At 36.7% G+C, this 27061-nt stretch overlaps 1 protein-coding gene and 1 long non-coding RNA gene across 5 annotated transcripts; one reads left to right on the plus strand and one right to left on the minus strand.

The window, feature by feature from the left end:
- Positions 1–2845: 2845 nt before the first annotated feature.
- Positions 2846–5833, plus strand: LOC111382818. 4 transcript variants are annotated; one of them, XR_002700618.1, is made up of 3 exons: positions 2846–3236; positions 3396–4436; positions 5327–5833. It is a non-coding gene; the product is annotated as an uncharacterized LOC111382818 (long non-coding RNA). The 4 variants fall into 4 exon arrangements; XR_002700617.1 differs by having other exon boundaries at positions 3396–3935; positions 4329–5833; XR_002700615.1 differs by having other exon boundaries at positions 3396–5833.
- Positions 5834–22737: 16904 nt separating this feature from the next.
- On the minus strand, positions 22738–26666 carry LOC111382814. The gene is made up of 2 exons (XM_023006854.1): positions 25481–26666; positions 22738–23707 (listed from the first exon to the last, which is right to left on the minus strand). Exons 1-2 carry the CDS (start codon positions 26528–26530, stop codon positions 22961–22963), a joined length of 1797 nt encoding a protein of 598 aa, XP_022862622.1. The 5' UTR covers positions 26531–26666; the 3' UTR covers positions 22738–22960.
- Between the last annotated feature and the right edge of the window lie 395 nt (positions 26667–27061).

The raw sequence follows: 27061 nt of genomic DNA on the forward strand, positions 1-27061 counted from the left end.
ATATTGAGGCTGAAGGAGTGGGTGTGGCTGAATCTAGGATCTTTGATGTAGATTCTGAAAGGCATGATGTAGAAGAAAATACACAATTTGAGGACAATGAAGTATGCATGGTTTCACAACAAGTGCAAGTGAAGGAGAAAATTGTACTATTATTATTCTTGTCATTTTTAGCTCCTTTTTTTAGTTTATTGTTCTAGCCATTTTTAGTTCCTCTTTTTTTAGTTTATTGTTCCTGTCATTGTTCATATTTTTTGTTGGCTGAATGCGGGAAATATTTGACGTGTTTATGGAAAATGGAATAATGGCTAGGCCAGACAAGAAGCTAGGTGATGTTTTGGTTCAAGAGACAAGATAGTAGTGTATGCCAACTTAATTTCTGTGAATGTGCCCAATCTTCATTTGAAAGGTGGGGTTTCTTTTATCTATGTTTGAAAAATTTAGTTATATAGTAAAATCATGTTTTTAGTAACTATAATTGGCAAATTGAGTAATTTTCATAAATGATGAATTAGGAACTTGGAATTGGAGATATTACAACAGTTGGAGCCATCTCAGTAGCCAACATAATCTCCTAACCAAAACCCGAGTGTTACCACTTGTAATATGTTGGATGAAGATTGAATGTTTGTATTTTTTGTGTCCTTTCAATGTAAAAGTACTAAGTGCTGCCCTGAACTCATGTTGGACACAATGTGTTCGATTGGACGCCCCATATTGTATTGGACAATCTTGTGTTGGACGCCTCTTTGAAGTTTAAGTTTTATTTCTTTAGTACTATTTCTATGTTATTGATTTTTCGTGTTCCTTTCTTAGACAATGAATTTATCGATGTTGCAATTAGCATTGATCCAGAATGGAAAATGGTAGAGGACTATTGATCTTGTTTCTTTTTCACCTACCAGTACTAGCTTTAGCCATTTGCGACTATATTTATTTGTACATTTAAGAAATACTATCCTTCCTATACTTTTTTCTTTCTCAGAATATTAAGAAGATGCGCTGCTAATACTTGCAAGAGATAAATTTAAAGGTCATATTTGTCATTGCTTCCAATACTTGCTGATAAATGTGTGCATCTTGACAATCTGTCTGCCCTGGGAATACTCCAACAACAAAAGAGGGGCACTGCTCCATTTTTTATTGAATTCTCAAACATATATCATAATACTATTATTTGAAAGGTATGTTTATTGATTACCAGCTAGAGGGTATTTGTGATAGTTCTTGGCATTGACTTCATAGCAAAGAAGTTGTAGATTCTAATTGTTTGAAGTTGCATACCTGGGTGATTTTAACCAGTGAAATGGCAACATCAACATCAAAACCTTGGAGCAGCTTGTATTGGCTGGAATCCACCTTGTAGAGTTGTCCATATTGATTAGATAGTAATGGCCATTTGTCATAAATACTCAATGAGCATTGAAATGGCCAAATCCTAAAATCTAAACACCTCGTGGCCTGGATTTGTTCTTCGATGGCTTGAGGATGGCTCCTTGCCTATGCTACTGGAACAACTTTTGCAAAGTTTCCTTCGTTGATTGGTTTTTCAAGAGAAAAACAAATTAACTTGCTAGGTTCATTGTAAATGACCAAGTTTATAACACATTTCCCAACTAACATTTAATGCAGCCTCTAGTATATCGTCGTTGAATTCCTTGTAGAATGATGGTACATTTTCCCCACCAGCTTCACTTTATTCCTGCAAGCAATCAAGATTTAAGATAGTCCCTTGAAAGGATCAGGCACACTCGAATAAAAAATATGTCTATTTGTTCATTGTCGACTTTGCCTATCTCATCCAATTGTTTGAATACTTCTTCCAATTAGTTGATTGCAACCCGAATGATACTCGAGTGCCCCAAATGAATATATAATTAAGCTCATCATCACCTTATCCATTTTTGGAGAATTTTAGGTCGATTTCGATTGCAACACGTTTTTTGGTTTTGAATAAATAATTTTGTAATACAATTTATGGCTTTTAATCTTCGTCATTATTTAAATAATTGAATGTTCTCATGTATTCATTCGTAAAAACAACTCCCATTCTAAAAATGTAATTTGGCGTGCAATTACAACTTAGGGATAGTCGAACTTCAGCCAAATATTCCCTTGAGCCTTGAAGATTTGGGAATTTTCCTTCAACAAAATGTTTCATCGAGGCTTCAAGAGTTGGGAATTGGCATTTTTCTCGAATTCTTTTTCGCTTTCCCCTTATCATTCTCAATTTATAATGCCTTTATTCGAAGCAAGTTTCAAAAGTTTACGATTTTGGTGTAGGACATATTGGGAAAACAAAAGTACTAGTAGAAATAAAGCATCTTAACTCCGATTTGGGCCCATAATACCATTTTGGAAAGAGGATGACGAGATGAACATGGCGAGAAATTTCGTTTGTTTTGTGGTTTTTTCCATTTGAGTTCGTTTAGAACACAAAAACTGATTCCAAAGTTTTGGCACTATTTTTGTAATTTCGTTTATTTTGGGGAGGTTTTTGCAATTTACTTTGAATTATTAATATGAAAATTAAAAAAATTAGTTGGTTTCATATTATTTGATTATCTTTGTATGTATTTATTGCATCCGGTTCGATTCGATTCGAATACAGTTAAATCGTTTGACTGTTGATCCTTCATTTTTTCCGAGTCAATGATTGGGTCGGTTTTCATAACGTTGACCGTAACCATCAATAAATACATTTTTCTATGCAGTGAATAATTTCTTTTTAAACTAAATTTTATTTGGCTTAATATTTTATTTTATTGAAAAAAATTGACGTACAAAATATCATTTATAGACTATAATTCCAAAGTTCTCTATCTAATTCAACTAATCCATCCAAAAAGTTCAACCCTTCCCTCTAATTTTTCTTTACACTCGTTTCCCCACTTTCCCTCCATATATCCCATTCCTCCCTCATCCCCCCCTCATATTCCCTCTTATTTTCCCTCCATATATCCCATTCTTCAGTCGTCCACTTTTCTACCATTTAACATGGGTCCGATTTTCACAGATGAGGATGACTAGTATAGTACGATTGAGTTCCATGCCTAGGGTTTCTATAGTACAAGATGAGGAAGATAGTGACGAGAATGAGAATGCATCTGAGGATACAATGGGTCTCTTTCTGCAGATGATAATGATGTTGCCGATTGTAGGAAAGGGGGTCCTAACCACGGTACTACTGGTTGTGCAGATGAATCGGGAAGAATTCCTTTAACTGTGAGAGGCAATACGTATTTATCTGAACTTTTTTCTTGGGGGGTTTAAGTTAATAGAATAGGGTATTTTTGTCTATGTTATATTTTGGGGATTTCAGTTTGAAAGCTTGAGAGTTTAGATGGTGTTTTCTTTTTTCCCAGTCTGATATGGTTCGAATGATTTTATGTTTGCAGATTTATTACTATCTCGGCATCATGTGCTGTAAGTGCTAATTTGAAGGCTTACTTGGGAGGACCTTATCCAACGTTTAGTTTGGTGCTGGTTGACATAAAAAAGTTCTTGTTGGAAAGATTCCAGGTAATATAAGTTTCTTCTAAATATACTGATTGCTATTATAAGATTTCATTGTTTTTTTCCGTACTAATAGTAGGTACCTACATTAGCAACGACACTCATGGCCAAAAAATAAAGATAATGAGGTGAAGGTGGCATGGAATACTGCCTCAACCGATCGACTGCGAGATATATTTTGTTTGGCTCGAAAGAAGGCAGTGGAAAATAGTAAGTCTGAAAATATAATTGATTGGAAGGGATATGGACCATCATGGTTAAGTGTAGAGCACTGGAATGACATAATTGAGAAAAAGTGGAACAATGAAATATGGAAGAAAAGTCTAAACTTGGCATTGATAACTGGCTGACTATAAAGTCAGGAACCGTCACTAAGCACACTGCTGGTTCGATAACGAATGTTGTCCCACAAGCAGAGGCTGGTAATGTTTAACTTGCATGATCAAATTTCATAGACGATTCACATGTTATATATGAGCATCTTATTCTACATATCAAAATTTCATTCTTAGAAGAGCATTTTGTATCCATTTTATGGAAGATGTGGAAAAATTCAGCATGCTCTGTCTGAATTTCATTTGGTAAAAATTAGCATGTTTTGTCTTCATTTTCAGCTTGTTCTGGCTGGAATCAATATGGGAAAGTCTTTATATTCAGCATGTTGTGTCTGCAATTAAGTTGAAAATAAACCAACCAGCAAGTCTACCATTATATTCAACATGTTATGTTTGCAATTAAGTTGAAAATTAACGTGCTATTTGATTCCTAATCAAGAATACTTCAAACTAAACTCTTCATTTATTGATTGTTTTCAGCATGAGAAATTAGGTAAGCCACCTACTGCTTCATGGTTATTCGAACGTGTACATCTTAGAAACAATGGAGAGGGAGACTTCGTAGACAACAAGTCATGAATTGTATGGGTAAGTAGAAATAAATTCAGTTTTGATTGGACTTTCATTGTTATTAGTTAGATGGTCATAGACACTAATTGTAGTTTTCAGATTGTTTTGTAAATAAATCATTACTTGTTGGCAACCTACAAGTTGATGAATATGCTAGAAGTAGTATAAATAGATGAGCTATTAGATTTTATATGCTCGTAGAAGTTTAATGTATATGTTTGACAGTGATTTGATATCTTGATTATAGGACTTTTTCCATGATTAACAGTATTAGAGTTATCTTTAAATTGGGATAGAAGTAACACTTGTGCAACTTATAGAGTGAAACATATACTTGTGTAAGCGTCCTTAGGAAAAAAATTTCCCCATAACATATTTCTTTGTGAATTGATGAGTGCTTAGACAGGGAACTTTTCTTCCACTAGTGGTCCCACCAACAATAGCTCAAGCAGGTTTATGGTCAACTTTGTTGGCTGTGCTCTGTTTTGTAAAGGTATTGATCAATATATGCTACCAAGCAGTAGATATCAATACAGATGCACATGAGAGCTTAATTAATTAAGCGACTTGAACGTTTAAACACTTCTCCTTTTGTATCTCCCTGGACATACTATCGTGTATATTCTGCATTGTTGTTTGTTTTCCCTGTTGATTTGCTCTGGTATTTTCTGATTGGTAATGCACAAAACATGGAAATTATGGTTTTAGCTTGAATGACCCTTCAATTTTTATGGTTTTGGCTTGTCTATATTCTGGCCGTTGGCAAAGACAGCAACATTTTTATGGTTTTGGCTTTTCCTTTTATGAACTGCTTCTTATTTTACAAGAAAAATATGACATTGCAATTCATGAAAAATATGGTTCAAATGTGTCACAACCTGAAATTGACATTGAAGCATGGTGTGAAGCAACGCTAGGTCCATGCAAAGGTGGTCGCCTGTATGGGCTTGGTATTCAATGAAAATCTTTGCACGAAGATGTCACCTCCTCTGGTTCACCTAACATTCCATATAATGGACACATTAATTTCATCACTTTACAAGAGGAATTTCATTTTGCTTGTGAGAAGATAGATCAATTTATAAGGAAAAATGTAGGATTACTTCAAAAAATGGAAGATGATAAGCGCGAAGAAGAGAAGAAGCGCAATGAATTTGAACAAACCATGCTTCGAATGTTGGAAGAAAGGAATGGATCACGAGATTAGTCGTTTAAGCACAAGGATTTTCAATGGTTGCTCATAGTAGATGTTTATTTTGTTTACAAAAATTTACAATTGAATGTGTGTAGAACTTCCTTTTGCTAATTGATCATGTGCAGAATTTTAGTATTGACTTTTGAAATGGAAGCAAAATTGATCTAATTTTGTGTAACTTTGAACATTGAATTAATTGAATGAAAATATTTGTATTTCATATTTGTTTATTTATGGTTTTATTTTATATATTTTTTCTTTTTAATATATTAATATAATATTTGATGAAAAAAAGGAAGATTCTTAGCTATTTTAGGAACAATTAGTTCCGTAGGAGAAATACGTTGGTAGTTGGCGACAGAAACAAAAACGGAAGATTCGTAGCTATTTTAGGAACAATTAGTTCCTTAGGAGATAGCTATTTTAGGAACAATTAGTTCCTTGGGAGAAATACATTGGTAGTCGACGACGGAAACATAAACAGAAGATTCGTAGCTATTATAGGACCAATTAGTTTTGTAGGAAATATGTTGGTAGTTAGCGACGAAAACGAGAATGAATGATCCGTAGCTATTTTAGGAACAATTAATCGAACTATCGTTAATCACAAACAGATCAGTAACGAAAATTTCATCGTCAATTAGCTACGATCGAATTTCGTATGTAGACAGTGACACCCTTTTTCCGTCGCTATTACCGACGGCATACATAGTCCGTCGGTGAATTTACCGACGAGGTGTTTGCCGAAACGGATTTTGGGGCTTATGCGGCAAATATTTCCGTCTCTAAAGCCGCTATTTTTAGTAGTGTGTTGATATACATATACTTGATAAGAATAGAAATTGTATTCGATTATCTAATTAATTTAGCTCATAATTAATATTTGATTAGCATGCATAAAACACTAGTCAGTCAATTATATTAGGAGACTTTTATGTTTATCCATACACATTTTTTACTATATAAGACACGATATTGGAGAAATAAATAACATCAAAATTTTTTCCAATAAAATATTCTCCACAGTAAATTGCCTCTATCTCTTTATGTCCTTTTATTGAATGGAACATTAGTTTTGCAAAGAAAATGGCATAGTTTATAAAGTCTTTAGATTGCCATAAAGAATCTTGATTTCTATAATTTTGTTCTTCAAATTCAGATTTAAAAGATGAGGTGCTCAGTGCTATTAATGATATTTTTCACATATTTTCAAATTCGTTATTATGTATGAATTAATTATGTTCAGTATAAGGGCTCTTTCGGGAGAAATCGTGATAGAGTTTAAGGCATACCTTCTATTGTTACTTAACATTTGTATTTTTTTGGAGTACTTGCTAGAATTATCATTTTTCGTGATATAATAATTTTATTTTGCCCCATTTTGGCCCCCATTTTTTTCCAAATTTTATATATATATAATGTGTAGTTGAAAGAGAATGAAAAGTTTTCAATTTACATGTAATATTATTTTATAGAAGATTGTGTGGTTAAAAATAAAAGATAAGAAAAAAATTAAAGAGAATGGGAGTCAAACTGGGGCTTTATGTTGGTGAGAGAGTTTATGCATAATTTTATATTTGACTTAAATGTGGAGTTGCAAGCATCTCATTGAATACAATTCATTATATACATACATTTTTATTTACAATTTCAGGTGAAAAATAACAGACTAGACGACTGCAAATGGATAGATCCTCGCCACGAAATACCTTATTTGTTGAATTTAATAAGTTTTGAAGTAACATTATAATTTTTAATTAGTCCTAGTTTTATTGCACGTTAGAACTAGCTTTTATGAATGTTTTGATGAAAGACATGATTTCAAAACGTTGCGCATATTTTATTAAATTAAATTTATTTTTTGTTAAATGTTGTTCAATTTTTATTGAATACGTCATTATATTCATCTTTGTAACACTCAGGGTTGCTAGAATTTATGGTGTTACAAAGGCCCTGTTTGGGATCGATTCAAATGAGATTTTGGGGGGAAAATTTTTGGATTAGGGCATTTCTAATGGATGCACCGAATCACCAAAAATTTTGGTGTAAAACCTCTCCAATGTTGCACCAAAGTTTGCAACATTTTGGTACAAAATGGTGGAAAGTCAAATTAACCATTTTCTTCTATTTGCCAAACAAATTGATAAAGGATATTTGTCTAATTTAATTTTAATACAATAAATTTTTATAATAATATTAATAAATTTTAACCATGTAAAAAATAAATTTTTATATTTATTAATGAATTTAATATTTTTTGTTAATTAACGTAATTATTTATTCAGTAATTTATATATTTGTAAAATAAATAAAGACATAAATTTTCAAATAGATAAATTATTTTGAATAAAAAAAGAGAAGAAAATGATTAAATACTATTCATTTGGCCCTTTGGTGTGATGTGTGGAGATTATTTTTAGTTTGGTACAAGATTTGGCGTAAAACGGTGCAAAACTTACATCAAATTTTGATGCAGGGTTGGAGATGGTTTTAGTGATTTTTTGGATAATGTGGTTAAAAATTAAGCCCTGTTTGATGGCTATTATTTGGAAAAAAATAATATTTCAAATAAAGAATTTTTTTTAGAGAATGGATGATTAAAAAGTATGGAAATTTTTTTGATTTTACGTGTAGAATTTTTTATTAGGCAAATATGTGATTGAAAATGAGTATGTAAAAAAAATTAAAAAAAAATTGAAAAAAAGTCCATCAAATAGGAGCTAATAAAAAGTTTTGAATTTACGTATAATATTATGTTATGCCCCCCACCCCCCTTTGGCAACCCATTTTTCCAAATTATAATGGGTAGAATATTATTTTTTTGGAGAATGGATGGCTGAAGAAGAAGGAAAAATATTCGATTTATGTGTAATATTATTTTATGAAAAATTATATGATTGAAAATTAGAGAAAAAAATAAAAGTTAATTTAAAGGAGACAATGGTTTAATCCCCTAAATGGTCACTAAACTTTGCCGAAAGTCCCCAAAGGGTCATTGAACTTCAAAAATCCCCTGGTTAGTCACTCAACTTTGCCAAATGGGATCCCATCCATCACCAACCTGACTCCGTTAGTAATATTTGACAATTTGGTCCACTTGTCTGACAAAAGAGGTGATGTGGCATGGTTTTAAAGCTAGGAAAAAAATTCTTGAAAGAGAAAACCACGTAAAAGGCTAGGAAAAATCATTTTAAACACCCAAACCCTTATTTTCCCCCAAATTTAGATTCTCCAAAATCTCTCTATGGCAAAGTTTAGTGACCATTTAGGGGATTAACCCTTTGGGGGCTTTAAAAGGTTGTGTGGTTGAAAATGAGTTTTGAAAAAATATATTTTCGAAAAAAGGGGCATAAATGGTAGCAAAATAACATCTTTCAAATAATTAAAAATTATATTGATCTGAAATGTCACTCTAACACTTGGATTGAAAGCATCTAAACATAAATGTTACAATACTACTATATTTGTTTTAATACAAGCTTAACCAATAAATTAATACAAATTTAACCATAAAATTTAAGCTTGCATAAAACAAATATTTTATTTATTTTTAAATGGTTGAATTCCTCGGTTTGTTTTGAAATGGTTTTTGACTATCGAAATCTAAGTATAACCAACTCTAAAGAATTTCGTTCGCTTTTGAAACATTCTAAACTAAACCAAGCCAACAATTTTAAAGCCGTAATTTTGATTCAATTTGACACGTTGCCAATTTTTTGTTCGCACCCACTAAGCAGGCTCATAAAAATGGTTAAACATAGACAACTTGTCCGAGCAAACTCGAGCAAGCCTATTGATTGAAAGAAGAAAAATGTAACAAAAATGAGACCAAAAGTTTGGAATCTTCATTTTTCTTAGCTTGTGGGATGGCGTGCATTGCAGTGTCTCGCCCTGCACGGCCACCAGAAAACAAAGGGCCATACTTGGCCATTCAAATCCCTTGTATAATCTTGCATTCAACATTAACAACGATTTAAATCTCAATCTCAAATTGTTGACACACTAAAAGTGCAGCCCAAATCGAATAGCCCAGGAAATGAAGTCCAATTGAGGAATCCCCAAATCAAATAGCCCAAATAATGAAGTCCAAATGGGCAATTCAAGATAAAGGCCCAGATAGGATTATTAATGAATGTAGTGGAAGCCCACGAATATAGTAACATCATCGCTCAAGCTTGCAGACGCCCAAGATCTGAGCGAATGAAGTGTCTTACAGTTGCCCAGAGCTATGACCCTGTTCTCGCCCAAACCTTCGAATCGCCCAGGATTTTAGCAAACATAAGATATTATGGTTATCCAGAAGTGTAGTTATTGAAGCAGTTATCGAGTAACTTATCACATTCCACGATTGAAGGAGTTCAGTTGAAGACGATTGAACGACAAAGAGTAGTGGTAACAGTTAGAGACGGCAGTTCCACGACAAGTTAGCCACCATAAAGAAAATGGGTAGTTATAAAGCAATCAAGCAGTTTTCAAGCGGTTGATCACGAAGAAATCATCAAGAGAATATAAAAGGAAGAGAAGACATAGAGCAAAAGACCCCGGAATCAAACACTCTCAAATAGAGAATATGTAATTTCAATTTCTTAGTTTAGATTTAAACATTTCTTTTCAGTACTCGTGTGCTTGCGCCCCTTGGAGGCGTTCTGTTTAGTTCCAATTGTAAAGTCATCGCCAATAAAACACCCCTTTTTGGGACTTTATCTCAAGAGGTTTGTTCCATACACAATCGTCTGATCTCTTTTTAATTGTTAGCGACTACCCGCGCGAAATAATTTGGCACGCCCAGTAGGACTTTGGTGTTTGGTGTTGAAGATACAAAATGTGAAACAATATGCCTCAGAAATCTGATAAGGAAGCAAGTCGGGGAGGAGTCCAGTTTGTGATCAAGCGATATGAAGAACAGCATAGCTCTCCACGAATAGATGGATAGAATCAGAGCTATCATAGTCGTTACGAACCAATGACAGAGTTGAGTCTTCGAACTATGCGTGCATTACTTGGAGAACTCACACAGGATGTCGTTGAACAGGTAAATCTACGAAATATTCATAATATGAAAAGACTTACCCAGAATGGGAATGCACATTATGATAACATGGCCAAACAACTGAATACTTTGAATAAAATAATGAATAAGTTAGTAGGCCAAATTTGTCAGTCAGTCGTGCCTCTTGCAAATCACTTCCAAACTAGGACAATTGTGGGACATAGTCCCCCAGTCCTAACTCCAAATCAAGGAATAGAATCACCTTTTGGTCCCTCTACTTCAAACCAGAGGGGTGGTGTAATGCCAAATCAGAATGGTAGCAATGGTACATCTAACTTGGGGGGTAACCTAAACGTAAGAGACAATGTCCTAAATAAGGGACAGAATGCCCCACGTGTTAATAATGGAGTAAATATTCAGGCTAATGGTAACAATGACCCAAATCATGGCAACTTTGTTGTCAACCAAAGACCAAATATCAGGCATCAAGCAAATCAACCGGTCAACCAACCTGTAGGAATTCCATATGACCCCAACGTCATGTTGAGGAATTAAATTATGGAAATAGTAAAGGATCAGATGGCTTTTGGGGTATGTCCTATCATTAGGTCGACTTACACAAAACCATAACCTGATTGGGTAGACCAAGCATATCCATGGCCTAGAGGCTATAAAGTGCCAGAATTCTCACTATTTACCGGTTTAGGAGAGGTGTCTACTCGAGAACACATAGGGCGATTCACACTGCAAAGTGGTGACGTAACTGATTACCATAAAATGAGGTTGTTCCCTAGTTCATTAACAGAAGTAGCTTTCTCCTGGTTCATCAATTTGCCAACGAACTCTGTTCAAACATGGCAACAATTGGAGCAATTGTTCCACGCTCAGTTTTATAAGACGGAGTCCGAAGTTACTTTGGCCAATTTAGCGAATCTACGTCAAATGCCAAATGAATGGGCAGAAGGTTTCCTTCAAAAGCTCAAGATAGCAAGAAGTAAATGTTTTGTACCTTTACTCGAAAAGGAGTTTATCAAAATCGCTCAACGTTGTCTAAGCTTTGATTTGAAAAAGAAGTTCCAAGACAAGGAATTTCCCAATCTTTTCCAATTGAGAGCGAACGTGATTAGGTATGAACGATTAATAAGAGAAGAAAAGCAAATGAAATATTCTAGTAAAGGGACTTATTATATAGACCCAAATTTTGATGTTCATACTATTAATTACGAGTATTACGATCAAACCGAAATGTGTTTGGCCGAACTAATCAAAGGAGACACGTATACTTGTCCTATAATGGCTAAGCCTAGACCGTCGGGTAAGGATGAGCCTATAAAAGATGAAAACAAAAAGATTAGAACGTTCTCATTCGATGTAACTAAAGCTGACCTTATATTTGATAAACAATATAAGGATAAGCAGATAAAGTTGAGCGATAAACATAAATTGCCAAACCTTGAACAAGTTAAGGGTAAAAAATATTGTAAGTGACATAATGCATGGTCACATTTGACTAATAACTGTTTGGTTTTTCGCCATGTGTTACAGGATGCCATTGAATCAGGATGAATTACATTCGAGGATAAGAGGAAGATGGCAGTGTATGAAAACCCTTTTCCATAGCCACTTGAGGTGAACATGGTGATGACTGGTTTCAAAAATAAATTGCCAAAATTCAAGTTAGTTATAGATGACGGAGAAGAGGACCTTGGACCACATCCTAGTGTCTTTGAAAGTATCAAAGGGAAAGAGCCTGAAAAGGATGAAGACGTCTTGTGTGCAAGATGTAAAAGAGAAGTGAGTGGGAATACAGAGAAACCAAGGATATGGCAGCATCACCGTCGCCCTAGTTTTTTCCCAAACGCTCAGCCTGGTAGAGGGCGAGATACATCGTTCTATAGGGGACCATCTTTTAAGAGGCAGTTCAAGCCAGTGAATAATGGAAGAACATTCAGGCTGCAGCCTCACCAACCAAATGTATGGCATTCGTTCCAATATAATGCAGGAAGGGCGATACCCTTCAACAAGATGACTAGAACCCAACAAAGGTGTTTTCAACGGAACTATGGACGAATGATGAGGCAACAATAGGGAGTGCCACATCCTAGGGGCCTAAGCTACTTGAGGTGGCCAATCAAAATATTCTCGAAGACAGCGAGGAGACTAGTACAGGGGAATCGATGAAAGAATTGTCAGAAAGTTCTTCTGGGAGGTCGAAGTTTGAGCGAGATAGAAGAGATGGAGAAGATCCATATCAGTCCCTTACTATCCAGTTCAGTATATTACCTCCTGTCATGGCTAATAACTATTTGCTAGCCAATAAGTTCAAGAATAAAGAGAAAGAAGAAGAAGATGGGGGATAACGAAGAAGAAGCATCGTGCTGGAATATGAAGAAGGCCAAACTTCTAGAGGGGCCTACGATGATGAAGGAGATGATGGTATGATGGATATAGAAGAGGAAATTGATTTGGAAGCAGAAAGAAGAAAAAGAGGAGTATCGTACAATACTCTGTTGAAGCAACTACATCGAGAGGGGGTTCGTGAAGTGGACTTGTTGGGGGAGCCGTTTGGGCGTTCTTTCGATTATTACGTGCTGTACGGGATGCCCAAAAGGAAAAAAAGAGTTCCTCGCTCTGAAAAGTATGGATCACCTCCAAGAATAATGCTTCCTCCCACAGGTTGGGTAACTGAAAAAGAAGCATTAGAAAACAGTAAAAAGGAAATACAGGAAACGGAAGCTCAGTACGATATGCTGCACGTTGACTTATCACAAAAGGATAACTCGACAGAGGACAAGCAAGAAGTGGAAATAGATGCTGTCGAAAAGGTTATTTTTAAGCAGCCAGCAATTAAGTTAACTAAACACTTGAGGCCATTGTACGTTAAAGCTCTAGTTAACGGCATACCTGTGGCAAAAGTGCTTGTCGACAATGGAGCAGCTATAAACACCATTCCATCTAGGATGATGAGGAAATTTGCAAAGACAGAAAACGATATGATCCCAACAGAAGTCATCCTTACGAGTTTCAATGGAGGAGCAACTTCAGCTAAAGAGGTTATGCCATTGGACATAACTATAGTGACAACTACTAGGACCACAATTTTCTTTGTAATAGATGGTCCTACTAGTTACATGTGTTATTAGGAAGGGATTGGATACACGAAAGTCGCTGTATACCTTCATCGCTCCATCAATGCCTGGATTTTTGGAATAACAAAGGCGAAGCAGAAGTGGTGCAGGCCGATCATAGACCTTTTGTCGCAGAAGCAAACTCAATAGAAAGGTTCATGTACGAAGAAAATTATGGACCTATCAGAGTAGTCCAAGATGGAAAAGAAACTCAAATTATCGCGCAGAGTGAAGAGCCGTTTTCGGTGGATGCACTCACTGAAATGTTCAGTCAGATGAGGCCAAACATGGTGGCCCTAGAAGAGCCAATAATTGGCAAAAGAGTAATCAATGAGTTTTAAATGAGTTGTAAGCAACAAATGCAAATGGCCGATAGTCAGGCCTTCAAAGCCAAATTAATGGCTTTCAATAAAGAATGCAAAGACAAGATGAAAGAAGAAGCAGCCTTGAAAGCATTGAGAGACAAATTGGCAGTGTTCGAGTTGGAACAAAGTATTGGCCGAAAAGTCAACAAGGTGGATTGTTTAGAAGAAAAAGTGCCTATAAGAGAATTGGACGATGAAGTGATGAGGATCGCCAAGCCTGGATACGCTCAAACACAAGACCCTTTGATTAAAGTGAATATTGGCAATGAAAGAGAAGATCGCCCAATATTCATCAGCCAAATGCTCGATCAAGGGGTTAGTGATAAATTAATCGCTTTATTAAAGGAATATAAAGATTGTTTTGCTTGGGAATATGAACATATAACTGGTTTAGATAGAGATTTGGTGGAACATAGGTTGCCAACCAAGCAAAATTTTAAGCCTCATAAGCAACCTCCTAGGCGTTTTGCTCCTAATGCGCTTCCTGAGATTAAGAAAGAAATAGAGCGATTATTAAAGGCAGGCTTTATTAGAACAGCCAGATATGTGAATTGGTTGTCCAATATCGTGCTAGTGCTAAAAAAGAATGGTAAATTAAGGGTGTGAATAGACTTTAGGAATTTAAACATAGCCACACCCAAAGATAAATATCAAATGCCCACAGTAGACTCTCTAGTAGATTCAACTGCCGGACATGTAATGTATCCCTTCATGGATGGATATTCAGGATACAATCAAATTTATATAGCTGAGGAAGATATACACAAAACTGCCTTTAGATGACCTGAGTCTCTAGGATGTTTTGAATGGGTAGTTATGCCTTTCGGCCTAAAAAATGCAAGAGCAACTTATCAAAGGGCGATAAACCTGATTTTTCATGGTATGATAGGCAAGTTTGTTGAGGTGTATGTAGATGATATAGTGGTCAAATCCATTAAAGAAGAGGACCATTTTGAACAATTGAGATGTTCATTTGAGCGAATGAAGCAATATAAACTAAAATTAAATCCCTTGAAATGTGCATTTGGTGTTAATGCGGGAAATTTCCTTGATTTCTTAGTACACAAAAGGGGGATTGAACTTGATAAAAATAAAGCGAAGGCCATTTTAGAGACCAAACCACCTAGCAGCAAAAAAGAATTGCAAAGGTTTCTAGGCCAAGTAAACTTTTTAAGACACTTTATTTCTAACTGTGTAGGGGGAACTAAAGCTTTTTCGCCGCTTTTAAAGTTGAAAAATCAGGACAAATTCGTCTGAAAAGAAGAGCATCAAAAGGCTTTCGAAAGCCTAAAGATATATTTATCAAGTTTACCAGTGTTGGTGTCACCAATCCAAGGACGACCAATGAAAGTGTATGTATTAGCTGAAAAAGAATCAATTGCTGGAATGGTCGCGCAAGAAGACCAATTTGGTGAAGAAAGGGCGATTTACTACTTGAGTAGACGGTTAATAAAATGCGAATATAATTACTCTGCCATTGAAAAATTATGTCATGCATTGTATTTCACATGTACAAAATTAAGGGCTTATTTACGGCCCGTAACCGTTTATTTGATTTCCAAAGTAAATTTGGTTAAGTATATGTTTTCTCGCCCTATTTTACACCAAAGGGTAGGCCTTTGGACGTTAGCATTATCAGAATTCAAAATACAATACATACCCCAAAAAGCAATAAAAAATTAGGCTTTGGCTAATTTTCTGGCCGATCATCCATGCCTGAAGAAATTGAATTAGAAATCAATTCATTCGAATTAAAATCTTGGGTTTTGTATTTGATGGATCAAAAACCTCTAAAGGTGTAGGAGTAGGAGTAGCATTGATAAATCTTTTAGGGATTTGCTACAAGTTCGCATTCACTTTGGATAGGATGTGCACCAACAATCAACCTGAATATGAAGCCTTAATCGTAGGCCTAGAATTAATGATAGATATGGAAGTAAAGAATGTAATCGTTAGAGGCGATTCTCAATTGGTCATTCACCAATTAATTGGTGATTTTAAGTGCCAAAGTGATTCCATTATAAGTCTATATGAAATCGCCTAAGAGTTATTGGAAGAATTCGACCAAGTAGAGCTTCAATGCGTTAATAGGATATATAATGACGTGGCAAATGAGTTGGCCCAGATGGCCTCAGGGTACTCAAAGGTTTTAAATTGGAAGTCTACTTATAAGTATGGAACAATATTACCCGTAATCCAAATAAGGGCGAGAACGATTGAAATTCATTGCATACAAGATGGAGATGCAATAGATTGGAGAGCAGAGATTAAAAGGTTCCTTAAAGAACCTAATAAAGGAAATAGTAAAAAAATGAAGTTGCGTTTGCTAAATTATACACTGATAGATGAAGAGTTGTTTAAGAAACGCTCTGATGGTATATTGCTAAAATGTGTAAGTTTGCAAGAAGCCAGGACGATCATGGCTGAAGTGCACGAAGAGATATGTGGAGCTCATCAAGTTGGCCAAAGGATGAAATGGTTAATCATTAGGAATGGATATTTTTGGCCCAAGATGGGAGAATCATGTGTTTAGTATGCAAAGAATTGTCTAGCATGCCAAAAGCATGGTCCAATACAAAGGGTACCAGCACGAGAGATGACACCTATTATCAAACCTTGGCCGTTTAAGGGTTGAACGATAGACCTGATAGGGAAGATTTATCCCCCATCGTCCAAGCAACATACCTTTGTTAGAGTTGCAACTGATTATTTCACTAAGTGGGTAGAAGCGATACCTTTGAAGGAGATCACCCAAAAGAGTGTCATAGAATTTATCCGTGATCATATTATTTATAGATTTGGAATTCCACAAACTTTGATGGTAGATCACGGAACTTCTTTAAATGGAGATCAAGTGAATAAATTCTTGAGCGATTTTAGAGTTAAATTAGTCAACTCCACATCATATTACGCTCAATCCAACGGACAAGCAAAATCTTCTAATAAGATTCTAAAAAATATCATAAGGAAAATGAGAGATGAAAATGCCAGAAATTGGCACGAATGTCTAAATAAGGCCTTATGGGCTTATAGGACATCGCCTCGGTCAAATACCAAAATTACTCATTTCCAACTTACTTATGGACAGGAGGTCATTTTGCCTATGAAAATCAACATGCAATCGACCAGAGTGTGTTTACAACATAAGTTAAGTGATGATGAGTATACCGAATCACTAGTTCAAAATTTATTGGAGTTGGACGAATTAAAGTTTGACGTCCTAGATAGATTGCAAGTTCAAAAACGAAGGATGGCTAAGTTTTATAAATAAAAAGTTATAGCCAAGTCGTTCAGCCTGGGTGAATTGGTTTGGAAAACAATACTCCCTTTCGATAGCAAGGATCCAAAGTATGGCAACTGGTTGTCCAATTGGGAAGGACCATATAAAGTAAATAGTGTGTTGCCTAATGGAACCTATCATTTGGAAGATTTAGATGGCACCAAGCACATGAGGTTCATTAACTGCAAATATTTAAAAAAATATGTTCCTTCCTTATGGGAAAGTGAACAAATAAAAACTTAATTAAATCGCGTTGAACGATCGTAGATTAAAAAAAAGTGGGGTCAGAGCGAAAGACGTTCAAATAAATTCCTTTATTATCAAACGTTCATTACAAAGTTGCAAGATACAAAATACTAAATGCTCTATAAGCTACAATTAAGAGCAAACTAATCTCCCGATCGATCGCCAAGTAAGAGGGTGAATTGGTCTTGATTGCCATCCTGATCGCACTGCTGCAAAGGTAAGCAGAGAGGCCGAGAAGCACTCTCAGCAAACAGAAGGGAAGAGAAGCACCCTCACCTCGCTTACCTAAATGCATCGCTGCAATAACGGGCAAGGAGACTGAGAAGCACTCTCAGCAAGCAAGGTGGCTTGACAGGCATCCTCAAAAATTGTCTTCCATCATTGAACTCCTTGTAAAGAACATGGAGACGATGGGAAGAACTTTGCTGGCCAAAGAATATTTCCTATATCTCTCATACTAAAGGTGACATCAAAATAGGTGGCAAAATGGGCAGATCAAATGATCCATTTCTGTGGAAGACGTAAATTTTGGATCGATCGTTGAGATGCCAAACGATGGCAACAAATTAGTTTTTGAAGAAAAAAATAGAAATGAAAATGAAAAGTGCGAAATATACGTGCATTTATAGGGGCGTGAAGGTGAAGAGACAGAATATGAGTAGCTACATTCGTGTCTAGTAATTGGAGTCAAAGGGCCCAAAGTCTTGGGAAAAGAGATAGAAATACCAAAATAGAATGTACATGAATCTTATCATAAAGCAATTAAATGCTTGGGGGGTTGACAATTAAGGACAAACGTCAATAAATACACAAGAAGACAAATTAGTTGTTCATTAATGACAATGGTTGCTGTTACATCCAAAATTGACAATGGCTATCAGTACGAGGTTACAAGAGGAAAGTTAATACGAAGTTACAAAAAGAAAAGTCAAGGCATTAGATGTCTTAATTACAATTCACCCCAGACCGAACGAATTCTTTCCCTAAGTCTCCCCCAATCCTCGCTCTGCTGAGAAGAAGTGATATTCAATTCAGCTACTAAATCATTATCAACCTCCAGCTTCTTGTACTGCTCGACCAAAGACTTGGTTCGCTCAATTCCTTGGGAAGCATTACGCTTTTTAACAGCCATTCTTGCCTTGCAATCATCATCCTTGCTTGAAGCTCCTTCATTTGTGCAACCAAACTGGTCATCAAAGATTCTTCAATCATAACTTCGGAATAGATTTCTTTCAATTCTCCCTCAGCTCTGTTGATCTCCCGAAACAAAGACTCTCTTTCAGATGCAGCGCGAAGATATTGAGTACTCTTGGACTTCAGTTCAACATTTTTGGTCAGCAAAGAGATGTCAGATGGGACAACTTTCAACGTCGCTTTAAAATCAGCAGAAATGTTGAGTGACGGAAGTGTCAGTACTTGCGCCAATTTTGCACTCAAATGCTCAAGTTTATCCTTATATTTGACAGCACTAGCCTGACCGATGTCCATATCCATAAAAGATACGTACTCAAATATTGACTGCTTGAGGAACTTCATATCTTCCTTTGAAGAAGCAGAAGGACGACCGGTTGAAGCAAGGCAAAACGTCTTGACTTGCCTCCGGGAAGTGAACAAGTTTTGGATAGAACGCACAATCTCATCAGCATCCTGCAAAGAAAAATGCCAACATTGAAGGTTTTCACCACAATAAACAAAGTGAAAATAAAAGTGAAGCAAAAGGTTTCCTCATCAACAATCTTGGGGGGTGGCATATCACCAGTTGGCTCCACCACCTATGGCCCCACCACCAGGGGAGACTTCCCCCTGTCTGGATGAGAAGACTGTACCACAACAGGCAGACCCATGGGAGCCTCTGCATGATTAAAGAAGCAACAAATCAGAAACCAATAGCACAAGCAAAGGTAAAACATCAAAAATGTATTACCTTCTGGTTCAACGTTTGGGGGGTCGGCGCCCTGGGAAGAAGGTGGTTCGTCCATTGATTGTGATGAAGGTTCCAGGACTGAAGGTTTCTCTTTAAGCGTAGTCCCTTCATTAGCTGGTTTGGACGAAGCAACTCCAGTAGAGGATGATGGAGCAGGAGCTGCCAGCACCAAAGCCTTCAAAGGAGAGGCTAAAATTTTCTGAGAAATTCAAGAAAACCATTAGCACATAGAAAGGTATGCTTGTGAGTAAACAGAATTCAATTCAATTACCTTTCTCCTGACGATGAGAGGAGTATCATCATCATCCTCCAAAATGGGAGATGCTAAAGCTGGCCGTTTGCGGCTTGGGGCGCTCTTAGCTGCAGTAGGTTTGGCAGGTAGAGAAGTAGAGGGACGAACCGATTGTTTAGCACGAGCAGGAGAGGAAGGACTCCTAATGGACATAGGGGTGACCAAAATAGGAGAAGTGGAAGGAATGGTCGGTTGATCCAGTGAATGGAAAGCACGATTGACATCAATTGTAAACAATCTGCATTTCACTGATGGCCAGAGTTGTTCAAAAAGGGGATGAACGGCACGGCTAGGATTGAAGGGGGCTAATGAAAAGTTACTCGTCAAAAGAATATTGTGAGCATCTATAACTTGTGCCTCTACCTTATTAATGGTGTGAAAGCAGTCTATCAAATTTTTTGAATAACAAGGGGGAACAGGCCAAGTTTGGCCAAAACCAAGTTGGCGAGCAAAAAATTAGGGAGCATATATTTCAACCTCATCTTTGGCATTGGTTCCAGTTAAAATATCATAGAACAACTCCCTCCCAATCAAAAACTGAATCCAAACGAGCAGAGAGGCACTCACACTGTCCAGGATGGATGGAGGTTGCACATAATCTGGAGTTAAATGAGCAGGAAAGGGAAAGAAGGAAGGAATTGAATTTAAAGTATAAAAGAATGAAAAAAATGTCCCTTCTAGACATATTTACAGGGCTCAATAGGTCAATGGCTAGTCCATAACAGCTAACAAAACGAAGGGACATAGATAGAGCACCAAGTGATGGAAAATATGCTCTCAACCACAGTTGAGCGAACCAAAGAGGTCACTACCACTGGGAGATGCACCATTTTTCAATTGAAATTAAAGAGAAGCCACGCCTCTGTAGAGGGCAGCCAAAAAAAAGGAACACATATTCAAAGGCCTACCACGTGCTAATTCGTGCGCTATGGGTAAATAGCTCATAGAAGACTTCAAATTGGGTACACACAGAATATATTTACAAAGTCATATCTGAAAAAAGACCACACGCTCAGTGTGGGAAGGCTCAGCATTTGAGTGATTATGACAGCTTTGCAAGCTTGAATAGGACTCGGTGAGTTTTTTGTCAAATTTTTGGGCAACACCAGAAATCAAAATATCAGGGAAAATGGTGTCGCCCAAAGGTGGAAAATTTATCAGGGCCCCAACATCCCTTAAAGTGATTGACATGGGACTAAGAGGGAAAACAAAAGTATTATATTCAGAAGACCAAAAACTTAAAGCAATAGAAAAAAGTGTTGGGTCAAAAATTGGGGGTTGAAGAGAGATTTCTAATAAATCAGAAATCCTAGCACGATCAAAAATTGCCTTGGTAGGACCATGGCCCACAAAGCGAGCATGCCATCTACGGAAAACAACATCAGATTTGAGCCAAGTGCGAATACCTTTTTCACGAATAGGCCTCAGCGGCAAAGAGTTCAGGAATGGAGGGCCTTGAGTACAAGGAAACAGCTGGCCTACCGCCACTTGTGCGACGGTTTCGACGTTGGTGAATGAAGGACCCAGCTAGAACTCATTAAGTTTGGCATTGGCTGGTGCAAGAAAGTTCGGATTTACATATGGCCGAGTGAGGATTTTTCGGAAATCGTCGAAGCTAAAAGAGTCGTCAGATTGGGTTTGTGGAGCAGCCATTGGGAACGAAATACAATTTTGTTAAAGTTTGCTCGAGAAACGTAGTAGAGAAGCAAGAAGATGAACAGTGGTACGACGAGAAAGAAACGCGAAATAATGATACGTGATTTAGTGGTACAACGAAATGACGTGTCTTTGGGGTTTATAAGAGTTTGTAGCGTAGCACTTTTTCAGGCTATGGAAAGAAATATTGATTGAAATTCTTAGGAATTTCAAATGTTGCTGGGAAACACAAAGTAAATATGGCAAAGATTAATAATTGATATTAATTTTGCCATATTGGGGGGTAATTGTTGACACACTAAAAGTGCAACCCAAATCGAATAGCCCAGGGAATGAAGCCCAATTGAGGAATCCCCAAATCAAATAACCCAAAGAATGAAACCCAACTGGGCAATTTAGGATAAAGGCTCAGATAGGGTTATTAATGAATGTAGTGGAAGCTCACGAATATAGTAACATCATCGCCCAAACTTGCAAGACGCCCAAAATCTGAGCGAATGAAGTGTCTTACAGTCGCCCAGAGCTATGACCCTGTTCTCGCCCAAACCTTCGAATCGCCCAGGATCTTAACAAACATAAGATGTTATGGTTATCCAGAAGTGCAATTATTGAAGTAGTTATCAAGTAACCTTATCACGTTCCACGATTCAAGGAGTTCAGTTGAAGACGGTTGAACGACAAAGAGTAGTGACAACAGTTAGAGACGGCAGTTCCACGACAAGTTAGCCACCATAAAGAAAATGAGTAGTTATAAAGTAATCAAACAGTTTCTAAGCAGTTGATCACGAAGAAATCATCAAGAAAATATAAAAGGAAGAGAACACATAGAGCAAAAAACCCCAGAATCAAACACTCTCAAACAGAGAATATATAATTTCAATTTCTTAGTTTAGACTTAAACATTTCTTTTCAGTATTCGTGTGCTTGCGCCCCTTGGAGGTATTCTGTTTAGTTCCAATTGTAAAGTTATCGCCAATAAAACACTCCTTTTTGAGACTGTCTCAAAAAGTTTGTTCCTTACACAATCGTCTGATCCATTTTTAATTGTTAGCGACTGCTCGAGCAAAACACAAATAAATTTAGAGTAGGCTAAACTAGTTGCAATGAACTTGCATCCCCATTTTTTAATTTAGTGACGTGCACGTGCTGATTCCCAGCAACTTTCTGGAATCAGCTATCAGTTTACAGTTATGAAGATTAAAGTAAAGAACTAGAAAGGATTAACACAGCCCAATACCAAGTATTGAATCACCCAACAACAATGAAATGTGATGCAATTCACAGGAATAAAAGGAACACCCATATGAATCAGCATTTTTTATTTCTTACAGAAATGTTGTACCTCAGATGGATACTAGGATCCTGTTACTGCCGTATTACAGGACTCAAACATGGACAATTTCAGCTAGATTACTGAAGCATGTTATAGTTACAAATGAGATTATGACTGATTAAAAGAAGAGAAATTATAAAAATCTGTCTTCACCTTCATCCTCATCACTAAGAAAGCAATCATAGTCAATGTCATCAATGTCTATTTTGCTCGACTGTCGGAGCTGATTGATAGCTTCTTGTGTATCAAAAAGCAGAGCATCTTTTGCAGCTTTAACTGCATTTCCTTTTTCTAAATGACAGTTGTTTTTGTCGTTTTTGCTTTTAACACACTTGGCATTATTTGTTGATGCTGCCTTTCTCCTGGCTTCCCTCAAATGTAGCTGATCTATGTATTTCTCATGTAACGCTTTGTTTTTAATCTGTTTTAGAACTGGGGGACTTACAAAAGCTGTATTACACGAACTCTTTAATCGTGAAAGTTGCTTCTTATGAGCTGAAGAAGATTTTTCCTGGCATTTTTTTAGGAAGCCAAGTCCTTTTTTGCTCTGTTCTGGGGTGGCAAATTCTGCACTCTCCTGAAAAAATTGAGTAGACGGACTTGTTGTCGGCTCAAGAACTGTAAACAAATCTGCTTCATAATCTGTATTCTGCTGCTTTTCTATTAGTTGTCTTACAGTCTTCAGTGCAAGAAGGCTCTTCCTCTTGCTGGATCTAAATTTTTTAATTTTTGTTTCAGCAGAATTCAGCAATTTACCCGCAGAAAGCGAGAGGGGTGATTCATTCTTTTTCCTTACCCTTGAACACGCTCGAGGTTGAGATGGAGTCAAGTTTTCTGATTGAATTCTATCGAAACATTCCTGTGCAGATTTTCCAGGCACCTGTTTAGAATTCCAATGCTGATTTAAGATCATTCATAGGGAGACTATAACTTTTTCTTTTCCATTAGAAGAGTAGGAAAACAAAGAAGCATACTTCAAACCTCATACGCACAAAAAGACGGGCAAATTCTTCTTGCGTTTCCCAAATTTTCAATGCTGATTAAACTCGAGGGATAAGGATGATCTAATCCACTTTAGATGTTAATGTTATCCATAATTTAAATAAGAACCTACACTTTTTAATATTAAAACTAAGACTTATATAAGCAATCTAGAGGCAATCGCACTTTCACCTTATAAAATTGCAACTCAGAATCATAACACTAACAATCATAATTTAAGTGATGTAGACATATATGCCTACATGATGAATGCATTTATTGAAGACAAAAAACTAGAAGATGACAAAAGGTAATTGCAGCCAAGATCTAAAAATTAAATATAACTTCTATCGTTCATTCTATAGAAGCTGGGTGCACTAAGAGCTCCATGAGTCATTTTTGGTTGGTGATTCACTTCCAACTGTTCAGGTGGTAAAATTAGAACCTCAGACCAATAGAGTTATTCTATATCGGTCACCAGGCTAATGGGAGAGATCAAAATAAAAAAGTTTTACATTCAGCTGTTAAAGGACGCATACTCAAGTAACAATCAGAGGTTGAATTCCATCCACGCCGAGTTATGGGGTCAATTCCATAGACCCTCTGAAGTTAAGAATTTACACAAGCCCTCTCGGTGGGGACCATGCCAAGAGACAAACATTCTAAATGCCTTTTAGGCATGTGAAAGAACAGCCATTGGATGAAAGAAAAGAAAGATGGGGAAAAATATAAGAAGCTCTTTACAAATTACAAATATTCTAAGAAAACCCAAAATAATTTATGCTTCCCATAATAGCCCTTATAAGCAATAGTCAACACAAATTAGCCATGCATTCAAATTTGACAAAACAGTATGAAAGAAGTTAACGTATTTAGACAAAATTTAGACCGTGTTTTACTTCTCTAAATATTGCGTATTTAAATAAGAACAGGACTAAGTTTTATTCTCTGCCAGCAAATAAACATCAGTCAAGTTAAACCCAATTAGCCTCTTCAATTTGCCATATTAGGGGCTGGAGCAGCTAAATATTTCTCCTATTATGCTTTTTACCACCTCCCAAAAGTCAGATTTCAGGGGCAGTCTTGCAAATTCAGTTCCAAAACAGAATGAATTTTCTCACTGCAGACAGAGTTATACTTGTTACACTCATCAGACTCATGAATTATGTTCCCCTTCTCTATTCCTCACTCCTTTATCATCAGTTTGCTAACTTAGAAAGGTTTTCTTCCATTATTTCTCAGTCATGAGTTAACAAGTGATTTAAGCCCCACTAAGGAAAATGACTACGTCCACAGCAAAAGTTCCTGCGGAATGCCTATATCAAAGGATCAATGCTTCAAAATGCTCTGGAAAGGCGTCCAGACCGCATCATTTTAGTAACTAGAAAACTAAAACTAACTAAGCCCCCTATTTTCTATTCTGTTTAGCAAAGCTGCCTCTGCATAAGTGTATTACTGTTGCTGCCAAATGATGCAATTTTGGTGGTCATAAGTTGCACTAGCTCCTTTTCAATTGCATAATGACACTGATAATGGGCTTGGATCCTATATTAAGAGCCATATGATAAATTATAAAAGAAGTAGCATGAAAAGCAAAACGCAACAAAGAAGAAAAAGGAAACAGGAACTCAAAGCGTAATAAATATAATGGTGAAAAGTAGAGATGCATTACCATCTGAGCTACTTTCTTCCAGAAGTGAGGCGTTGGCTTTGCAGTAAAATAAGCTCTTTGCAATGCCAAATCTTGTTCCTTAGTCCATCCTTTAACAATGCTATGCCCTTCCTCTATTCGACTTCTACTCCTGTTCTCATGGATCAATGTCTTTCCTCTACACCCATTCCCTTCCTTTTCATCTCCTCCAGCAATTATAGCATCCCATTCATGCTCGTCAAATTTACTTATACTTTGTTTAGGTAATGACCCTTTCGCCTTTACTTTATTCAAACAATCAGTCGAATCATTGCTGCCCTTCTCAAAGTGCTCGCTGAATGTCACTCGACCAGGCCAAGGAACGACCCTTTTCTCAGCGTTACGAGCAAATTGTGCAGACAAATTTACACCCAATTCAGCCTTTCCTTCGTCTGACAAAACCGTTGCTCTGTTACTGCAATCATTCGTTGGAACGCATTCAGTAACCTCCACAATTACATTCCTATTTTCCCTAGTCAAACTCCGAGTTACCCTCCTTTCTATCACATATTGCTTACACAAATCCATGCCTTCTCCATTTTTCTTCCTAGCTCTGCCATCAGATGTCGCGTATCTTCTTGACCCAGTAGTCAGTTTTTTCAACCTTCTCGACCCGGTATCCATTTCCTTTTGCTTCCTTGAAACTTCTTCTTTGAATCTCCGGGTCACCCTCCTTTCTATCACATATTTATTCCCCAAATCAATGTCTTTCCCATTGTTTCTCATATCAGCTCTACCATCAGATCTCGTGTATCTTCTTGACCCATTACTCAATTTTTTCAATCTTTTAGAGAAAATAGCTGTTCCCTTTTGCTTCGTGGAAACTTCATCCTTCTGGGTTTTGCTCGAGCAACTTTGCAATGCGGAGCAAATGGGGGTGGGACAAGAATTCTGGAGCCAAATTTTACTGGGTTCAGATTTTCTGCTTACTGGGTTTCCTTGTTCGGGTTGATTAGACTGGAGAAACCTCGGGGATCTTCTAAGAGCAGTTGTGGGTATTTGTTCTGTGGGTTTGAATTTTTGTTCGGGCATTTCTACGAACAAGATTTGGGCAATATGTGAAGAAAAGGAAAAGACACAGAGAGGGAAAATAAGGAAATTCAAACTTGAGGGAACCGTGGCGAGTATAATAGATATGTGACCTAGGCACAATTCTGCAGCGGGAAAGTCGCACCAATGCCACAGCTCTTATTTCTAGGTTTTGTAAAAATAAGAATAAAAAATATAATCGTTATATACCTTACACAAGAGATAGAAACTCAAATTTGATATTTCGATATGACAGATAACGGTTATATTTTTTATTTTAATGAGGAAAGAATAAGAAACAAACAGGGACTTAATTTTATTTTATAATTCTAAAATTAAATTGTATTAAAAAAATAAATAAGTAAATAATAAATAATTTAAGTGCAGCCACGACCACTCCGAACCAACCTTCAAGCCTATTGTCCCCTAAAGGGCCTCTCTTGATCGCAATGTCTTGGGTTCCATGACGACTCGAAGCACGCGCTTGTGTTTCTAACGCCCTTAAATGATTTGGACTTCCTAATGGTCGGTCTC

The sequence above is a fragment of the Olea europaea genome, unplaced genomic scaffold (genome assembly GCF_002742605.1).
Source record: "Olea europaea var. sylvestris unplaced genomic scaffold, O_europaea_v1 scaffold256, whole genome shotgun sequence".
NCBI classification, from domain to species: Eukaryota; Viridiplantae; Streptophyta; class Magnoliopsida; order Lamiales; family Oleaceae; genus Olea; species Olea europaea.